The sequence below is a fragment of the Equus przewalskii genome, chromosome 20, assembly GCF_037783145.1.
Source record: "Equus przewalskii isolate Varuska chromosome 20, EquPr2, whole genome shotgun sequence".
NCBI classification, from domain to species: Eukaryota; Metazoa; Chordata; class Mammalia; order Perissodactyla; family Equidae; genus Equus; species Equus przewalskii.
In genome coordinates, this window is record NC_091850.1 from 18,712,027 (window position 1) to 18,729,406 (window position 17,380).

Genomic DNA, 17,380 nt, shown 5'->3' on the forward strand with positions numbered 1-17,380 from the left:
ACTTACCACATTTTGAGCATTCAGTTGGCACTGTGGCTGTGCTATCAGGGAGCACAGTCATAGGACATTCCAATCATTGCAGAAAGTTCTACTGAACAGTGCCGCTCTATTCCAATAAGTGAGTCTCTGCTGCTTGTTGTATTTTTCCTCTTTCTTGTATATTTATTGTTTGGTTCTGTTAGTCTGCGATATTTCCTTACAGCCTTTATTTCTATTTTGTGGTTTTATCTTGTCCTTGAAGCCTTATACAAATTTGTGTCCTTATAAATTCTCTCATAGTGCAAAGCACTCTGGGGAATTTTCCCTTTGAGAGAGGTTTGCTTTCTACTATAACATATTTCTTCATCTATCATTTGCATACACATTTTTTCATATTAGTTTTATTTATTTAATTTTTGCTGAAATATATTTTTCTTATGTTTGTTTATATTTTGTTTTCCGTTAGTTTCTCATTTTACTGATACTTAACATGGAAAGATTTATCCAGACTTATTATGTTTATTATCATGTGGCTGAATTCTCCTTTACTCCATCTTTTTTTCCTCTCTTTATGAGTGATACTGCAAGGGTCAGCAAATATAGCCTCTGGGACAAACTGGCCCGTCTCCTATTCTTGTAAATCATTTTATTGAAACAGAGCAATATTGTCATATTTACAGATTGTCACCGGCTGCTTTCATGTTGCAATAGCGGAGTTGAATAGCTGTGATGGAGATCACATGGCTTGGTATGTCTAAATATTTACTGTCTGGCCCTTTAGAGAAAAAGTTTGTCAGGAAAGGAAAAATTATCTGTAGCCTGAGGGCACGGGGCGGGATGAGAATCGAGTGGAAGGAGATTTTTCTCAGCTGTGTGCATCCTCCATTGGCCAAACCAGGCTCTGTTCTCTCTTTTGCGGTTTTATTAAAGGTCTCAGGGCTGGGTTTACTTCATAATGCCTGGGGTATCCTCTTTGCATCCAGGGATAAACTTGGGCTTCAGGTCATCCTCAGCCTCTAGTAGGATTTGGGTCTCTGGAACTTTTGCTACTTTTAAGGAGAGGAAGCCTGGCTTGTGTTCTCATGCTGTTTTCAGGCATCAGTCACTTCTACTCCCAAATCGCGGACCACGGGTGAAAGGTGGGGCGGGCTGGCTGTCTTCTTGAGCACCTTTGAGATGAGGACGACTTTTCCTGGGCTGTCCCCCAAGGGTTCGTGACTCAGCCTCTTCCTGCGCCTGCAACTGCCTCAGATTGATTTTTTGTTTCTAAAGGGGTGAGTCTTCTATTTCTATAATTCTGCTTCACCAATTCCCCTTTGGTAAGACTTTTCAGCTTTTTGTTTTCCTCAGCTTTTCCTCTTAATGCTTCTGGAAAGTCAGTGTTGGGAGCATTCTAGAGCTCCCACACACACCATGCTCCTTAAAAGAGCTTTGTTCTCCATTGGCTAACAACCCTTGTGTGGTGTATTTTTCTCTGTGTGTATGTGTTTTTAAAAAACTATTTGTTGTGCATATCTTAGATTTTGTAGAAATTAAAATTTGAGATCTGGCTTTTCTCTGCTATCTGAAGCTGGAAGATTCTATATTGGTTTTAAAATATGGTCAGTGAAGACCCTATTTGTAAAAATCTCTTATATTTATTTTCTTTCCACTTGTAGGTGAAGGATTTGCAATTGGAATAACTAACCACAAGAGGGCACGTTCCTCTTGACTTTCATTTCTTTGAATAAACTAACAAGTATATATAGTTTTTGCTGGGTTTTATGTTTTTATTCAAAATTACCAACGGATAAAATTACACAAGAAGAATGTGATATTTTGTAAATAATTTCATTCAATCACAAAACCGAATCACCAATATTCTGTCCACCTGCAAGGCGTAAGGGTGTCTGCCAGGCTGTTTATTAGTAGATGCTATACTCTATGTCTTTACAAGCCATTTGTATAAAAAGGCACTTGAAATTCTGGGGGATCTCTTAAAATGTGTAATTCCAGATGAGTTTATGTTGAACTAGTCTTTCTAAAAATAACTATTGTGTCTCTATTTTTTAATGAGACTCAAATTCCACCAAAAATATGTTAAAGATATTAGCCAAATGTCTAAAGATCTCACACCACACAGTTCAAACTTCCTCAGAGATATTTTCACATTTCACAAATTCTGCTACACTTAATAATAAAGGGGTACATGTGGACTGATATTTGAAAATCAACATCCTCTATTTTTTAACATAGCATATGAATATAGGCCTCAACTTGCTTAAATAAAGTCAGTGAAGCTAAGTAACATTTTCTGAAGAGTTCCTGATCACGGGCCAAAATAAGTGACCAGATATCTAGGACTAGATATTATTTAATAGCTGAAAATGATGGCAGAAAGTAATTGGGCAAGATAAAGAATTTCTTATCTAACATAACTGAAAAGTCCACAGATAAGGTCTCACTGGCTTCCTTTTCAGACCTGTTTGTGCTCAGGCTCCTGAGAATGGCAGATGCAGAATCATGTCTTCAAAAGCGTGTGTTTGGGGGTGTGGCTTCCCACTGAATGTAGAATAAAATCCAAACTGGGTTTCAGGACCTCCCAGGATCTGTACAAGTTTGCCTTAATCTCCACGAATCATCTCACCGGGCTCTCTACCTTTCCTTACATTTCAGACCCGCTGGCCTCTCTTCTTTTCTCCAGATGCGCCGAGTCTTTTCCTACTGCAAAGCCTCTGTCCAGAATGCTCTTCCCCCAGCATCGCACAAGGCTGTCTCCTCTCACCCTTCAGGTCTCAGCTCAGGTCAGGCAATGTCATCCCCTCCTGACCCTAAGGAAGGTGCCCCCTGCTCCTCCACTATTCATTTCTTTCTTAGCACTCATCGCAAACTGTTCTTGTTTCTTACATATGGTCTGTCTTCCTAACCAGAAAGCAAGCTCCACAAGGCAAGGACCATATTTTTGTAGTTCACAGATCTATCCCGGGTGCTTAAATAGCAAGAAGCACTCAACAAATATTTATAGAATAGACAAATTACTTTAAAAAATCAAGCTAAAGAGAAATTTATAAAGAGGAAAGCAAAAGTATTTTTTAAATCATCCACAATTTCACTACCCAGATACAGTAACTGTTATCATTTGGTGAATGTTATTCTATCTCTTTTCTCTGAGTGTTAATGTTTCCCAGACATAATTCTTTTAAATGTAATTATACTATATATTGTTCTTCTTTTTTAGATATTTATTTTTAGTTGGATTTCACAACAAAATAACTGAAGTGAAGCTGAAGGAATTATAAATCATCAGATTATTATTTATTTACAAGATATAGTTGCCCCTAAAAGATCCTTCTAAAATGAAGAAACAAGATTATGAAAATATTAAGAGGCTTGAATCAATATTTTGTAACTACATGTTCCAATTTCGGGCAGTTTCTATTTGTTTTAATATTCTCATTACTCTTGATTGACTGGACTTTTGCCCAAGGAGTTTTTTTAAGGGCTCTCAGGTGCTGTATTTTTTCAGTTTTTCCAGGTTTAGGGGTTTCAGGCCTCAGCGTTCCTGAACACCAGCTTGCCTTATGTAATATTTTGGGTCATGCTTTTGTTCTCAGCCGGTTTTACATATTGCACACCACCATCCTCGGGCATTGGATGTTATGTACAAATCCAAGGCCACTGTCATCATTCCCTTGTTTTTCTACCTGGATGCAAATATCATTCTTTATCTTTGATGTTGACAACTTTACCAGAATATATGTTGGTCTTAGTCCTGGTCAATTTTTCCTGCCACCGGCTGTACTTGCTATCTTCAGCCTCATTTCCCGTTACTTCCTGGTTAAGCGGCACGCACAACTGTTTGTCCTTCTGTGACCTCTTTATCCTGCTTTATAGCTCTCTGGCTTGTCACAGGCTAGTCAAACTCCCTCATCCCTACCCTGACTCCGCCATTTGCTGCTACTCATTGCAGCAGATTTAGCTCCAGCATCGCCTCGCTGAAGACGTCCTCGAGCGCACTCCTCAGGTGACCAGCCCCTTTGCCCGTCCCACCCCATGAAATGGAACACGTATCCCTAGCATGACATTTGGTTCATTGAGTTACCATTAATGGGTTCTGACCGTCCCACATCCAGGACCATGAGCTCCGAGGGGCGCCTAGCTTATACCCACGTAACGACTCAAGTAATTTAAAAGAGTTCTTGTTGGTAAAAAGTTAGAAATGTTGGATGCATAGTATGCGGACAAATTACTGAGCAGCTAGTAAACAGGGAAAATGTAAATGTGAGACAGTTCGAATGCTCTGATAAGTTGAATGCTCTAAGTCTTTAAGGAACAGTAATCATAAACCAGATGGCAGGTAGATAAAAAGTTTCAAGGAGACGCCTACAGGAGAGCGAGTGGACAAGCAGAACTTCATAACGCAGGTGGCACGTGTCCAGGAGAGTCCGGTATCGGCTCTTCCCGCCCCTCGGCCTCTCCTCGGAGGAGATGGGCAGGCATCGGCAGCCCTCTTCCTGTCTACGGACACCTGTAGCTCACGCTCTCCGCCGCGACCCACCTGCGGGAGAAAACTGAGCTTTCAGCCCAGCTGTCCGCCGCGGACAGCCTGCAGACAGAACAGTGGGGCGGAGCTGGTTCTGCGCATGCCCAGTGCGGGCGGAAGGAGCCGTCAGGTTGCGCCTGCGCTCTCGGTCAGCCTGGCGCCGCCCCCTCCACGGCCGGGAGACCGGACCAGGGATCGCGAGCGGGATGGTGCCGCGGTGCCAGGTAAGGGTGGAGGTCCTTCCGGGCCGTGTCTGCCCTCGCCCCGTCCCTTCACAGACCCGGCGTTGCTCACCCGGACGCCCCCTACAGCCGCCCTGCCTGGCGCCTTCCGTCCGGGCCCGCGACCGCGACTGCTGTGGCCCTTCCGGGCTGCGGAGGCTTTGCTGCGGCCGCCCCCTGGGAGGTCGTGTGCACTCTGCGAACCCGTGGTGTCCGGGTGACGGCGTCGATCTTTGCTCCCTGCTTCTTTTGACAAAGACAAGTTTCCAGTTTTTCAAAAGAAATGCACTTAACTAGGAATTCTTGTGAAGAAGTGTGCTTCATCTGTGCGTTTGCAAACCCCTGATTATTTGTAAACCTCTATTTCATAGGGAATAATTTGCACTGAGTGACAGGTGGGTTATTTTGCTTGGTCACATCCTCTAGATACCAGGCTGACTGCATAGGTTCTTCTAGGAAATAGCAGTTTATCCTGTATTTCAGACCCACCTGCTTTCATAAATGTCAGTGTTTGTATGTTGCATAACTTAATCCTCAGCAGCTGGGTTCAGTGTAGCGTAGACTGGAATCGAAGGTCATATGATAACGGTGAAAGACGTGTCTTTCTCTTATTTGGTCATTTATTTTATTTGTGTAATTCATCTCTTGACTTAGACCTTTATTCGCTGCTTAAGTGTTTATAAAAGCTGCTATAAATTTTATGTCAAGACCGACTTAACTTCATGGTTTCTAAGAGGATATTGTTAGGATTTTAGTTGTGGCACACTTTCATTTGTAAAACTAAAAAGGATCCGGAAATTAGTCTGAATTGTGCTTAAAACATAAAAATATTTCAGAATTTGAACTTATAGATGTACTGACATTTTTATAAGCGATTTAATTTAACTTATAAAATTTGTCTTTGATGAAAGACATTTGGAAAAAAAAGAAAACCCAGCATGGACAGTCAGGAAAGAACTGTTGAGTTTTTGTTGTTAAAAGCATTTTCTCTCCTTTTCAGGTTGAAGTGTTGTATTTTGCAAAAAGTGCTGAAATAGCAGGAATTCGCTCAGAGACCATTTCTGTGCCACAAGAAATAAAAGCATTGCAGCTGTGGAATGAGATAGAAACACGACATCCTGGGTAGTTAAAAATTTGTAGAATGCATATGATTAATACTTTTTAATATTTAAAAATGTGTAAATGACCAAATGATAAAAGTAAAAAAAAAAGTTAATTTTGATTTCCATACTTAATGTCAGAAAGGGTCATTAGTTGTATTTTTCTGGAACTACTCCTAAAAACTTAAATTCTAGTATTTAAACATACACAATTCCTTAAGGAAGGTTAAAGATACTTTACTAAAAAAAGATACCAGTGAGCTGGAATACTGCCAAAGGACATGATTATATTTACTTTTATAATTTACAAAATACTGAAAATGTAGATTCTGCGTTTTATAATGTTAAGTGAAATTGGTACAAATTCTGTTAAAAATGTGTGCTTTAAACTTTTATATCCCGCCCCTTCTTTAGAGAACTGAAAATAGAAATTTCTAAGATTAAAAGTAAAGTGAAAGATAAACTTTAGCAGCTGCTGAATTAGAGTTTTTGCAATATTTGTTTCTGGTTCTTGAAAATCTATAATTTTACTGCTATTGTCCCTACTTCAAGTTTTTTTTGGAACAAAGTATAGTAGTGGCTTATTTGAGGTATTTCAGGAATAATAATAGTGTCACTTAAGTCTGAACAGATGTTTCACTTGGACGTCCTAATGCTGTGTGAAGGACACTGTTCCTTGATTTTCTGTCTTTCAAGTTGCTCTTAAAGTGCCCTGATAATAAATGAAATATAGTGGGGCCTCTGTCCCAGGTTTTGGGGAGAGCTTCTGGGGTAAACATAGTATACTTGTATACGTAGGTGGAAGGCTCTCGGGGAGCACGTGTTCTGATCAGGAAATTTTTCTTTTTCTTTTTTTTGACCTGGTCTGATTGTTGTCTTCAGTCTGGTGTTTTTTGTTTTTGGGGGGTTTTTTGGGCTTGTTTGTTTATTCCCCAAGGCGCACAACATCCAGTAAAGAGTTGTTAGCGGTTTACTGTGTTCTTTCTGGTGAATAAATATGTTCTTCAGTGGATATGTCTTTTCTCTGCAGAATGAGCTAGTTTAATTAGTAACTTTGCAGGTGATACTTCATAAGGTAATATTTATGTAACATTTTTGATTTCAGCACAGGAAATTTGAGGTCTAACACAGCACTGATACTTCTCATGTCCTTTTTTCCCTTCAGATTGGCTGATGTCAGAAATCAGGTGATATTTGCTGTTCGTCAGGAATATGTCGAGCTTGGAGATCAGCTCCTCTTGCTTCAATCAGGAGACGAAATTGCCATCATCCCCCCCATTAGCGGAGGGTAGTGCTTTTGAGGCACTTGGGTATGTGAGACATTTTAACCAGTCTGGGGGAGAAGGATCATGCAGAGGATAACTTGTATATGGTTTGCTGTAACTCTCTGTAGGTCTGTCTGCACCAACTCTTTTTTAAAGCAGCAACTCTGTTAGTACAGACAGACTTATAAATACCTACCGATCGTCTCTGCATCAATTCTGTTGTAAGCAGTTTATTGTCGGTTTCATATGTTCCTTTTATTCACTTAACATGGTTTATTGAGATTATAGTATGTATTAGGCACAGTGCTGGACACTGGAGTATTAATATCCCCTATCTTGCAGGAGGAAAACGGAAATGCAGAGAAGTTAGAAAACTTGTCTGTGATCACATAACTAATAAGGGACAGAGCCAACATCTGAACTCAGATTGTTGGACTCTCTGTGTACTTTTTCACAAGTATGCTTGCTAATACTGGCTAATAGCTCTCTTGGCACAGAGAAATGTAGAAAAATTATATAGCCAAAAAATAAAAATATCACTGTGCCTGAAAAGAAAGCTTGCTATTTTCCAGGTATTAAAAAACAGCTGTGTTATTATATCATATTATATTATATTATATTATTATTCTAGCTGTGTTGCAGGTGGCTGTGTGATGTTTCCATCTTTCCAAACAGTGTAGTCCGTATTTGAGTAGGATAATGTGTAAACATTTCTCAGTGTAGTCTGGAGAGACAGACAGAATGAGGCTTAATTTATTGTCAACTGAAGAATAATGTAGAAATAAGCAATCATCCCTACTTAAAAACTCTTGGTAAGTTAGGAATGAAAAAAAACTTTCTTAATTTGTTAGGGTTTTTCTCAAAAATCAAGAGTAAATATCATACTCAGTGGCACATCCTTGGTTTCCTTAAAGAAAGGAAAAAGCCAAGGATGCCTGTTGTTTTTTCCCCTATTCTCCTGGAGGGCAGTGCCCCAAAATGTGAAGAATATTGGAAAGCAAATTGTACAGCGTGTCAATAGAGATTGGATCTTTCTTAGTCCTACTGTTTGGAAATAATAGAAGAATTCCTTCTTAGGTACGTGTCTCAATTTTATTTGGTAACCGTGGTTGCCATATCACTACCATGATTTTTTTTTTTTTTTTTATTAATGTTATGATAGATTACAACCTTATGAGATTTCAGTTGTACATTTTTGTTAGTCATGTTGTGGGTACACCACTTCCCCCTCTGTGCCCTCCCCCCACCCCCCTTTTTCCCTGGTAACCACCGATCAGATCTCCTTATCAATATACTAATTTCCACCTATGAGTGGAGTCATATAGAGTTCGTCTTTCTCTGACTGGCTTGTTTCGCTTAACATAATACCCTCGAGGTCCATCCACGTTGTTGTGAATGGGCCAATTTTGTCTTTTTTTATGGCTGAGTAGTATTCCATTGTGTATATATACCACATCTTCTTTATCCAATCATCAGTTTCTGGGCATGTAGGCTGGTTCCACGTCTTGGCTATTGTAAATAATGCTGCGATGAACATAGGGGTGCACCGGACTCTTGAGATTTCTGATATCAGGTTCTTAGGATAGATACCCAGTAATGGGATGGTTGGGTCATAGGGTATTTCTATTTTTAACTTTTTGAGAAATCTCCATACTGTTTTCCATAGTGGCTGTACCAGTTTGCATTCCCACCAACAGTGTATGAGGGTTCCTTTTTCTCCACAACCTCTCCAACATTTGTCACTCTTGGTTTTGGATGTTTTTGCCAATCTAACGGGTGTAAGGTGATATCTTAGTGTAGTTTTGATTTGCATTTCCCTGATGATTAGCGATGATGAACATCTTTTCATGTTCACTACCATGATTTTAGAAAAATGCTATTTTTCGGAGTTTGGAATTTATTCAGAAAATAATGAGTTGCCATTAAAGGTGTGTGTGTGTGAGAGAGAGACAGTGATGATTAGAGCTGCTCTTCAAAAAGATTGGGAAGATTACTCAAAGCATTGTGTATTATTTGAGTGTGGTTGACAGGATTTGTAATATGTAATTTTAGAACCTATCTGTGTCCTTACAGAATCAAGTTGTGGGAATTCGCTGTGGTTTGGGGTTCATAGACCATGTTTGGGTTACCTATATGTTATTGCAAGAAAAAGATGGAAGAAGCTCAGGTGGCCTGTAGAGGAGGTGAAACATCTGAGAACCCAGTGGTGTATGGATAATGGTTCTTTTCTTATCGGTGGCTGGAAGGAGATAGGGAAAAGAACACTGGATTTGGTAAGATTCCTTGGTTGGAATCACCTTGAGTGAGTCCTTAACTCCTCTGAGCCTTCTTTCCTTCATCTTTCGATGTGGATGAAACCCCACAGCAGTTATGATTATATCCAGACTCTTCGTGGCCTGCAAGGTCCGACTTACCTGCCCAGCCTCAGCCCATCAGTTCTCTCCCCTGCCCCGTGGGCTCTGGCCTTCCTCTAGGTTCTGGAGCGACACACCATGCTTTTTTGTCCCAGAGCCTTGGCGTTTGCCATTCCTTCTGTCTCTGCCTGGGGGCCTGTTGCTCTGTTTCTTTACAGGGCTGCCTTATTATCTTTCAGGTCTCAACTTTGAATGTTACCTCTGTGAGAGGCCTTCTGAGACGCTCTTTTCTTAAATAGCCCATTTTCCCTTTCTCTGTCTCAGAACCCTGTTTATTTCCATAAGTTATCCCTGTTTGTAATTGCTGTTCATTGCTGTGTTTCTCCCATCCTAGTATAAGTGCCCTGAGGGCAGGAGCAGTGTCCTCTTTCCCCTCCTCTGTAGTTAGTGCCTGGTATTAGTGTCTGGCCCTCGGTGAGTACTGTGTGTAGTAAGTGCTTGCTGAGTGAAATGAAAAATGCATGGCAAAGGACTGCGCAACGCCTTGTGGACAGGCACGCAGCTATTTCCTTATTTCCTCACTTAGCTGGGGTTGTGCCTGGAATCCAGTGGAGTCACCATCACTTCCCTTCTTCCTCTCTCCTTTTTGGATAAAGAAAAAGGCAGTTCTAGGCGTGCTGCGTGGTAATTCGGTGGTTAGAGGTGGTGTGCTTGTGGATGAAGGTGTTGCGATCTGAACTACCCTGCGATGGGCGCTAAGAGTGGCGGTTCTAGAATTTGGGATAAACTGGCATGTGAAGTAGATGACGTTTTAAGTGATCATGTTCATGGTAAATTCAGTTTTATATCGTGCTTGATTCATAGCGATATTTATAAATATATGGGGTTTTGCTAAAATTTTACACTTACTTTTATCATTCAGATCAAATCATGCCTCCTAACACCTCTCATGTAGAAAATATATAAATTGAGACACAGCCTATAAGTTGGGTGTTTTGCCTCTTGTACCAGTGTTAAGGCTTATTAATATCTTATTTCTAGGAAAGATAAGAGTGAAGTTGAGGAGAAAGCTAAAGATATAATACAATTCACTGCTGAGAAACTCTCAGTAGATGAAGTCTCCCAGTTGGTGATTTCTCCGCTCTGTGGTGCAATATCCCTGTTTGTAGGTGAGTTGTTATTTTCACAGTTTCTGTTGACTGTGCAAGACAATGGAAATTAGCAAGTGTTTCTTTCCCATGTTGGTCCTTCATAGTCAGAGGATTTTAAGATACTAAGTAATAAACCAAGATTACCCATGATAGTGGGTAGAAATTTTTTTAGTTCTTGTTTTGTTTTAGTAACCTTCAAATTAACCTATGTTAAAGGCATTTTTAGAAATAGGCTAAAAGTCACTATTAGGAGAGAGAATTCTGTATTTTCTAAATATTGAGGGAAAAAAATGGTGATGGTAATAACTTAATGATAATCCTGAGAACATAATGTTTTTCTTTTAAGTATCAAATGCTGTTAGTTAGAAAAGGAAGTTATCCTGGTTTGTTGTGTGAGTGTTTTCAGTGAGCTTGCCTAATCAGTGTCATTTTATTTCCGTATCTTTGTTATAATTATGTTTTGTTTTTCTAGTCAAGTTTTCGTTTTTAGATGTCAAAGTGATTTTTAGATAAATTGATATGCTGCTTGTCTATTCAAAAATCATCCTTTTTTGTTATATTATTGTGCTATTTTTATTGTAAGGAGAAATCTTATTTTAATTGCAATTTTTTTTTTAGGGACTACAAGAAATAACTTTGAAGGGAAAAAAGTCATTAGCTTAGAATATGAAGCATATCTACCGATGGCAGAAAATGAAGTCAGAAAAATTTGTAGTGACATTAGACAGAAATGGCCCGTCAGACACATTGCAGTGTTCCACAGACTTGGGTATGACTTCCTTTATCAATTTAGAAGTTACATATAGTTGTTTTCTGCCTTTGTACTAATTCTGATTCTGGAATCTTTCATAGGAATCTTGTATTACCATGAGAGGAAGGTTTGTGTATTATTCTGGCGGACACTAGAGATGCCTCCCCAGTGGTTGTTAGGTTGTAACATTTGGAGAGTGCCTAGTGCTGTAGCAAAGTCCAATGTGCCAAGACTCTTAGGCCCTGCGCCCAACAGCCTGTGCTAATGTGTGCCAAAGTCCTTGAGGCCTTTGAAGAATTGTTTTGTATTTTGGACTCTGTTTATATGACAGTCTGTTAAGAGATTTTTTTTTTTTGGCAGAAGATTTAGCCCTGAGCTAACATCTACCGCCAATCGTCCTCTTTTTGCTGAGGAATATTGGCCCTGAGCTAAGATCCATGCCCATCTTCCTCTATTTTACATGTGGGACACTGCCACAGTGTGGCTTGATAAGCAGTTTTTAGATCCACACCCAGGATCCAAACTTGCGAACCCTGGGCTGCCGAAGTGGAGTGCGTGAACTTAACCACTATGCCACCCTGCCAGCCCCAAGAGATTTGTTTTTCTATAAATGACTTTGAAGATCATTAAATTAGTTGCCTTTTTGTGCCATTAAGAAGCGTAGAGTTCTGAGCTTTAAAAAAGAACCCAGCAATTGAGGCTGCATCTCTCATATTCTCTTAGTTATGGTTTTGTTATTAATAACCATAATTTTATTAATAAACTATTAATAATGTTATCAATCCTATTAGTATTGATTGCTATTTAATATTTTAAATTCTACGTTATACTCATCATTTGGTAACTTTATCTCCAGGCCTTGCCTGGCTCTGTGCCTTGTTGGTTTGAATGAGATGTTTGTTGAATCAGTGAAAGGACCCTTTCTTCCTGGTGCACACCAGACAGGTGTGGTGGATAGATGCCAACAAATCAGCCACAACCTCAGCATCCCCTTTGCTGAATGCAACTGGGGTGCATTACTGTTTTCTAACTAAACTGGATGTTTAAGTAAAACAGAACTGGATGGTTTAAGAATTTTTTTTCGTCTGTCTTGTTGATTCTTTAACACACAGATTCAGAGGAGATGGTAAATTTCTTTCTTCATTTTGTTAAAGCTTAGTTCCAGTGTCAGAAGCAAGCGTAATCATTGCTGTGTCCTCAGCCCACAGGGCTGCATCCTTGGAGGCTGTGAGCTATGCCATTGATGCTCTGAAAGCCAGGGTGCCCATATGGAAAAAGGTAAGTGAAGGAGATACCTAATTTTGCCATCTGGTCTTGATTTCTTCCAGGAATTTTTAAAGGCTAAGGAATAAGAGTACATACAGAGTTTGTATTCATGGGCCTCTCCTGACTTTATAGAATCTTGTTTTCTTTATCTGTGAAATAGAGTGTTTATGTAATATCTCCTTTCCAAGGTTTTTGAAGCATGAAAAGCACATGCCCCACGAATGCGTGGCATAGAGTAGGCTTCAACAAGTGGTAACAAGTAGAATTCCTAGTCTAGACTATTCCAGTAGTTCATATATGCAGTCGTTTCTCTTGGATTAGAATTCCCTTGGCTTAAGGGTCTTTCCTTTGGAGAGTGAGAATATGCATGGCTATTTAGGCAGTGGCTACAATAGAGATTCCTTAAGGCAAAGAGCCTTCTCCTAGAGCTTTTTGAGAAAAAGAAAAAGGGTGGGGTGTTGCCTCCTCAGAGAAAATGCATAGTGAGTGAATTTAAAAACATAATAGGAAATTCTAGCTTGTTTTCTGTCAATATGTTAAACCCATCAATAAAAGCTAACAATTCTCTGGTTAAATAGAGCATTCTGAAGGGATGGAAAGGCCCAACTCCTTAATTTCCCCCCCACCACACACCCCCACCCCATGTAGTAACATCACAGTGGGATTGTTCTGAACTCTCAAACATGTAATTACTCTTAAGAGTCTAGAATCACCCACAGCATTGTGGCTGGTCGCAAAGCTGAGGAATGAATTAACCGTCTAGTAGGTCAGAAGGCCAGAGCAGAGGACCAGACAGCGAGTCCTTCCTAGGAGCCCGCTGCCCCAGTCACTTGTAGAGATGAGCAAATTGGACTCTGAACCAGGGCATGTGAAATTGAGTGACCATATTTTCTGAATAAAAACGGAAGCTTCTTGTAATAAGGGGAAACTTTGGGCCAGGATATGTGAAAGGAAACTGTCTTAGTGACATTCAGATATATATGGCAGCTTGCTGTGAACAAGGCCGCCGTGATTTCGATAGACCACGAGGCAGCCCCCTGAAGAGGGAGCCGTAGGAAGAGCATTCCACAATGAGTTGTGAGCCTGGGTGGCAGGGGTGGCTCTCTTCACCAGGAAGGAAAGAATGGACAGCCAGCTGACAGGAAGTCAATGAGAGGGTAGGCCCCCAAAATAAGGGAGCAGGCAGGAGTTGGCCATACTCTCATTTTTATGCTTTGAGGACTAGCTGGGCTTTCTATTTCCTTTTCTGTTCTGAAGAGGACTGGAAGGTGTACCGGTGTAGAGGACAATTGAATTTGGATTCCTAGCCCTCAGGAATAGAATCTGACTAGAGAGGGAGAAGAGAAAGTGATATGTTCTTATTCTCCGTCTTTCCAAAAATTTGCAGTCTGGTTCCAGTCCCAGCTGTGCTTCGAGGTCTTCTGTGAGAGAGGCAGGGCCGGGCGGGTAGATAGGGCACGTCCTGACAGAGCAGTTGTCACCAGAGCACAGCGCAAACCTGTTTAAGAACTGCTGCGGTGGGCACTTCACAGCTAATGGAAATATCCCTTCCGCCTTTGGAAAAGCATATTTAGAAATGTCGAGGAGTCGGTGTGTTTAGAAAGAAAAAAATGTTTAAAACTAAAAACTTTCCATCTTCTCTACCTAACCTTGCCTGGGCTGTCTCCTGTCATGGTCCTAAAAGGAATTAATTATTTATTCCGTTCTGTGGTTGCACCTTATCTTGTTAAGGCTTACTGTCTGTTGTTTCTCCTACTGGATTGGGAGTCCTTAAGTGTAGGGAACGTGTTTACTCGTTTTTCTGCTCTCAGTGCTTTATTAAGAGCAATACAATGCTGCCAGTGTTTATTGGATTGTTAAAAGAGGAGCAGATTTAAATAGTTGTGATATTCATTTGCCTGATTTATTCAAATATATTTGCATTTATTAAAATGCTGTGTTTTGAATACCTGCTATGCTTCTGTTTTTTAGGAACTGTATGAAGAATCATCATCATCTTGGAAAAGAAATAAAGAATGCTTTTGGGCAACCAATGATTAAATCACAGTTTTTTAGAGCACTAACATTTAAATGTGTTAAACTTTGATCTTTGATCACATTTTGGTTTTTCTTCTCCGAAAGTGAAGATAGTTTATTGAAGCACAATCTCTTATGTTCCACCTGTGGGACAAAAGGGAGAAAAAAGCAAAATAAATGGGTGTTTAGAATGAGGACCTACGCAGAAACTACAGGTGGAGGAAGAGCTTTAGAGAAGAAATGGAAGAATAATTTAAATGTGAGCAAGGATGCCTTTGGTAGACACATTATTCCATGACTACGTTCTAATTGTAACTCGACATACTGAAGTGTGGCCCCTTCTTGCTGACTTTGTCTCAAAGAGAGCCTGCCCCCCCATCCCCTGCCCCCACATCCAGCGATGTCATAGTTATCAGGGATGCATTATGGGAATGTTGGTAGAACTGGAATGTATAAAAAATCATTAGAAGCCAGTTTTGATTTGATGTATTTTTAGAATTTATATATTTTTAAAAATAAATATACTATTAAGAAAAGTTTAAAAGCAGTATTTTTCTGTTTTTTAAATTCAGTGATAATACCTAAAATATTTCATAATATGGAGATTTCTAGTATTTCAGAAGCTATAATCATACCATAACACTTACTGTATTTTATTAGTTATTAGTATTGCATCAGTATACAAATCAGCATAAAATTGTGGCAAAACCAGGCAAACTAACTAGCAACAAAGGTGCTTTGTACTATAATGTTAGTTGATACTTAAAATCTGATCCACAACCAGTTAAAAAGGAAAATGAAATGGTGGTTTGTTAAAGCATTTTCAGATAGTTCTCTTTATTCAACATTATCATTAGTGAAGTCATTAATAAACAGTGAAGTTTTCTGCAAGATCTTTATACTAATGGCCCAATTTTTGCTTGGCCAATATACTATCTTGGTGGATCTGAGTATATAAGTTCCATATAGCTTTAAAATTTTTTTTTTTTGAGGAAGATTAGCCTTGAGCTGACATTTGCCACCAATCCTCCTCTTTTTGCTGAGGAAGACTGGCCCTGAGCTAACATCCATGCCCATCTTCCTCTACTTTATGTGTGGGACGCCTACCACAGCATGGCTTGCCAAGCAGTGCCATGTCTGCACCTGGGATCCAAACCGGTGAACCCTGGGCTGCCAAAGCGGAACGTCTGAACTTAACCACTGCACCACCAGGCCCGCCCCATGTAGCTCTTAAAGTAATAAAAAGTTGACGTGGGCAATTGATATCACAAAATTTGCATTATGCATATTGGAAACAGACTGTAGTTTCAGACGCTTAGGTTGATTTTTGTTTTTGTTGGTAATAGTCGTTACATCTAGTGAAGCGTTTTTTACATAAGGAATTCATTCAAGAAATATTGAATGCCTATTCTGTGCCAGGCACCCACCCGGTGGTCCTTATCTGCCAGCCTTACATACCGTGGGGAAAAGTGCATTCTGTCTTTGCCTGGGAATTACAGCACAGCCTCATTGATGTGAGGAATCTCCTGGTAACTTGGTGCTTACTCCTTCACCTGTGCAGAGAGATTGGGCTGGAAGTATCCTGGGAAGGCAGACAAACCCTCCACCTAGCACTCTTACGGAGAAGGGCTTGCCTGTCTGGTCTTGTCCTTACCCTCTCTCAATTCAATGCTGCCTCCTCCCTTCCACCAGACTTTAGCCTGCCCCCATTTGAGAACGGGCTGGCAGTTGGACAGAGGCAGGTGCGTTCTGTCTGAAAGCACATTATCATGGGGTTACTGGCCCACCATAGATATTCCTAGGATTTTGTACCTGTGTTGTTAATATGACGTACATTGCCATATATGAGGTATATGTGGATTTCAGGATTTTTCTACTCAAATATTTCTTTAGAGGATCTTTATTGATGGTATATTTTTAAAGAACATAAAATATCCTGTAACCATGTTTTGAAAGAATCATGCCTTCGTTAAGTAGGCTGTATTCTAAGTCTGGAATGCAGACTTATGCTTTGATGTCTCCAATACGGAGGTGAGGAGTTGATCTGGGGCATGCTGAAGTCGGGATGGAACGTCCCTGAAAATTTTGGGTTCATTGCACTGGACTTAAAATGGAGTTGATCCTCTCTTTCTTAGGAGTGGCTGACTTGGTTGGTGGCTGAGATACTAAGGGGCTAGCATCACTTACTTGGCTACTCAAGTGATTAGAAGAGTAACCTAAAAAAAAATTCAGCCTTTAAGCAGATGAGCTGCAAGGTTTCAAAGTCACTTTGGAACTGTGGCTTTGTATGAGAGCTAGGTAAGTTCACTCAAGAAGTAGGAAATTCAAATTACTTAATCTTTCAAGTATTTTTCAACGGGTAGCAAAATGAGAGCAATTTTGTCTTATTTGAAAATAACAGTGAATGGTCAGTGAATGAAGTATTTTGTGACTTCTGTGAATATTTTGGTCCTTTGGCTATGATGTTAGAGCCACAATATATTTTCAGTATGTTGGGAGAAATAGTGGTTAAGAAGCCAGTGGTTGAGTCTTGACCTCAGGTCACTGAATGAACCTATTGGAGAATTAGAAAACGATTCCTGGGTACCTCTTGAGTCCGCCACTTCTTCCTTATTCGCCTGCTACATCTGTCGTCCAGCCACCACTCCGCTTCTCTTGGACTGTTGCTGTGGCCTTGACAGTGTCCCTGCAGCCGCTCTTCTGTCTCTCGTCATCCTGCTCAGAACCTTCTGATAGCTGATGACATCTTAGAACC

General features: G+C 40.2%; 1 protein-coding gene across 6 annotated transcripts; it reads left to right on the forward strand.

Annotated features, from left to right (window-relative positions):
- The first annotated feature begins 931 nt into the window (after nucleotides 1–931).
- Nucleotides 932–15,169, forward strand: MOCS2 (molybdenum cofactor synthesis 2). Of its 6 annotated transcripts, none has more exons than XM_070586888.1 (8): nucleotides 932–1,253; nucleotides 2,635–4,725; nucleotides 5,723–5,844; nucleotides 6,988–7,132; nucleotides 10,483–10,610; nucleotides 11,211–11,361; nucleotides 12,498–12,621; nucleotides 14,581–15,169. In XM_070586888.1, the coding sequence occupies exons 4-8, from the start codon at nucleotides 7,035–7,037 to the stop codon at nucleotides 14,647–14,649; spliced, it is 570 nt and encodes a 189-aa protein (XP_070442989.1). In that variant the 5' UTR covers nucleotides 932–1,253; nucleotides 2,635–4,725; nucleotides 5,723–5,844; nucleotides 6,988–7,034; the 3' UTR covers nucleotides 14,650–15,169. The 6 variants fall into 6 exon arrangements, with proteins under 6 accessions (XP_070442989.1, XP_070442990.1, XP_008529131.2 ...); XM_070586889.1 differs by lacking the exon at nucleotides 932–1,253 and having other exon boundaries at nucleotides 3,878–3,982; nucleotides 4,383–4,725; XM_070586891.1 differs by lacking the exon at nucleotides 932–1,253 and adding an exon at nucleotides 6,853–6,897 and having other exon boundaries at nucleotides 4,630–4,725.
- The last annotated feature ends 2,211 nt before the right edge of the window (nucleotides 15,170–17,380 follow it).

Coding starts and splice junctions, on each gene's coding strand:
- MOCS2 (XM_070586888.1), top strand. CDS start 7,035: ATGTCGAGCTTGGAGATCAGCTCCTCTTGCTTCAATCAGGAGACGAAA. Junction 7,133..10,482: donor AGTGCTTTTGAGGCACTTGG/GTATGTGAGACA, acceptor TCTTATTTCTAG/GAAAGATAAGAGTGAAGTTG. Junction 11,362..12,497: donor GCAGTGTTCCACAGACTTGG/GTATGACTTCCT, acceptor ATTTTGTTAAAG/CTTAGTTCCAGTGTCAGAAG.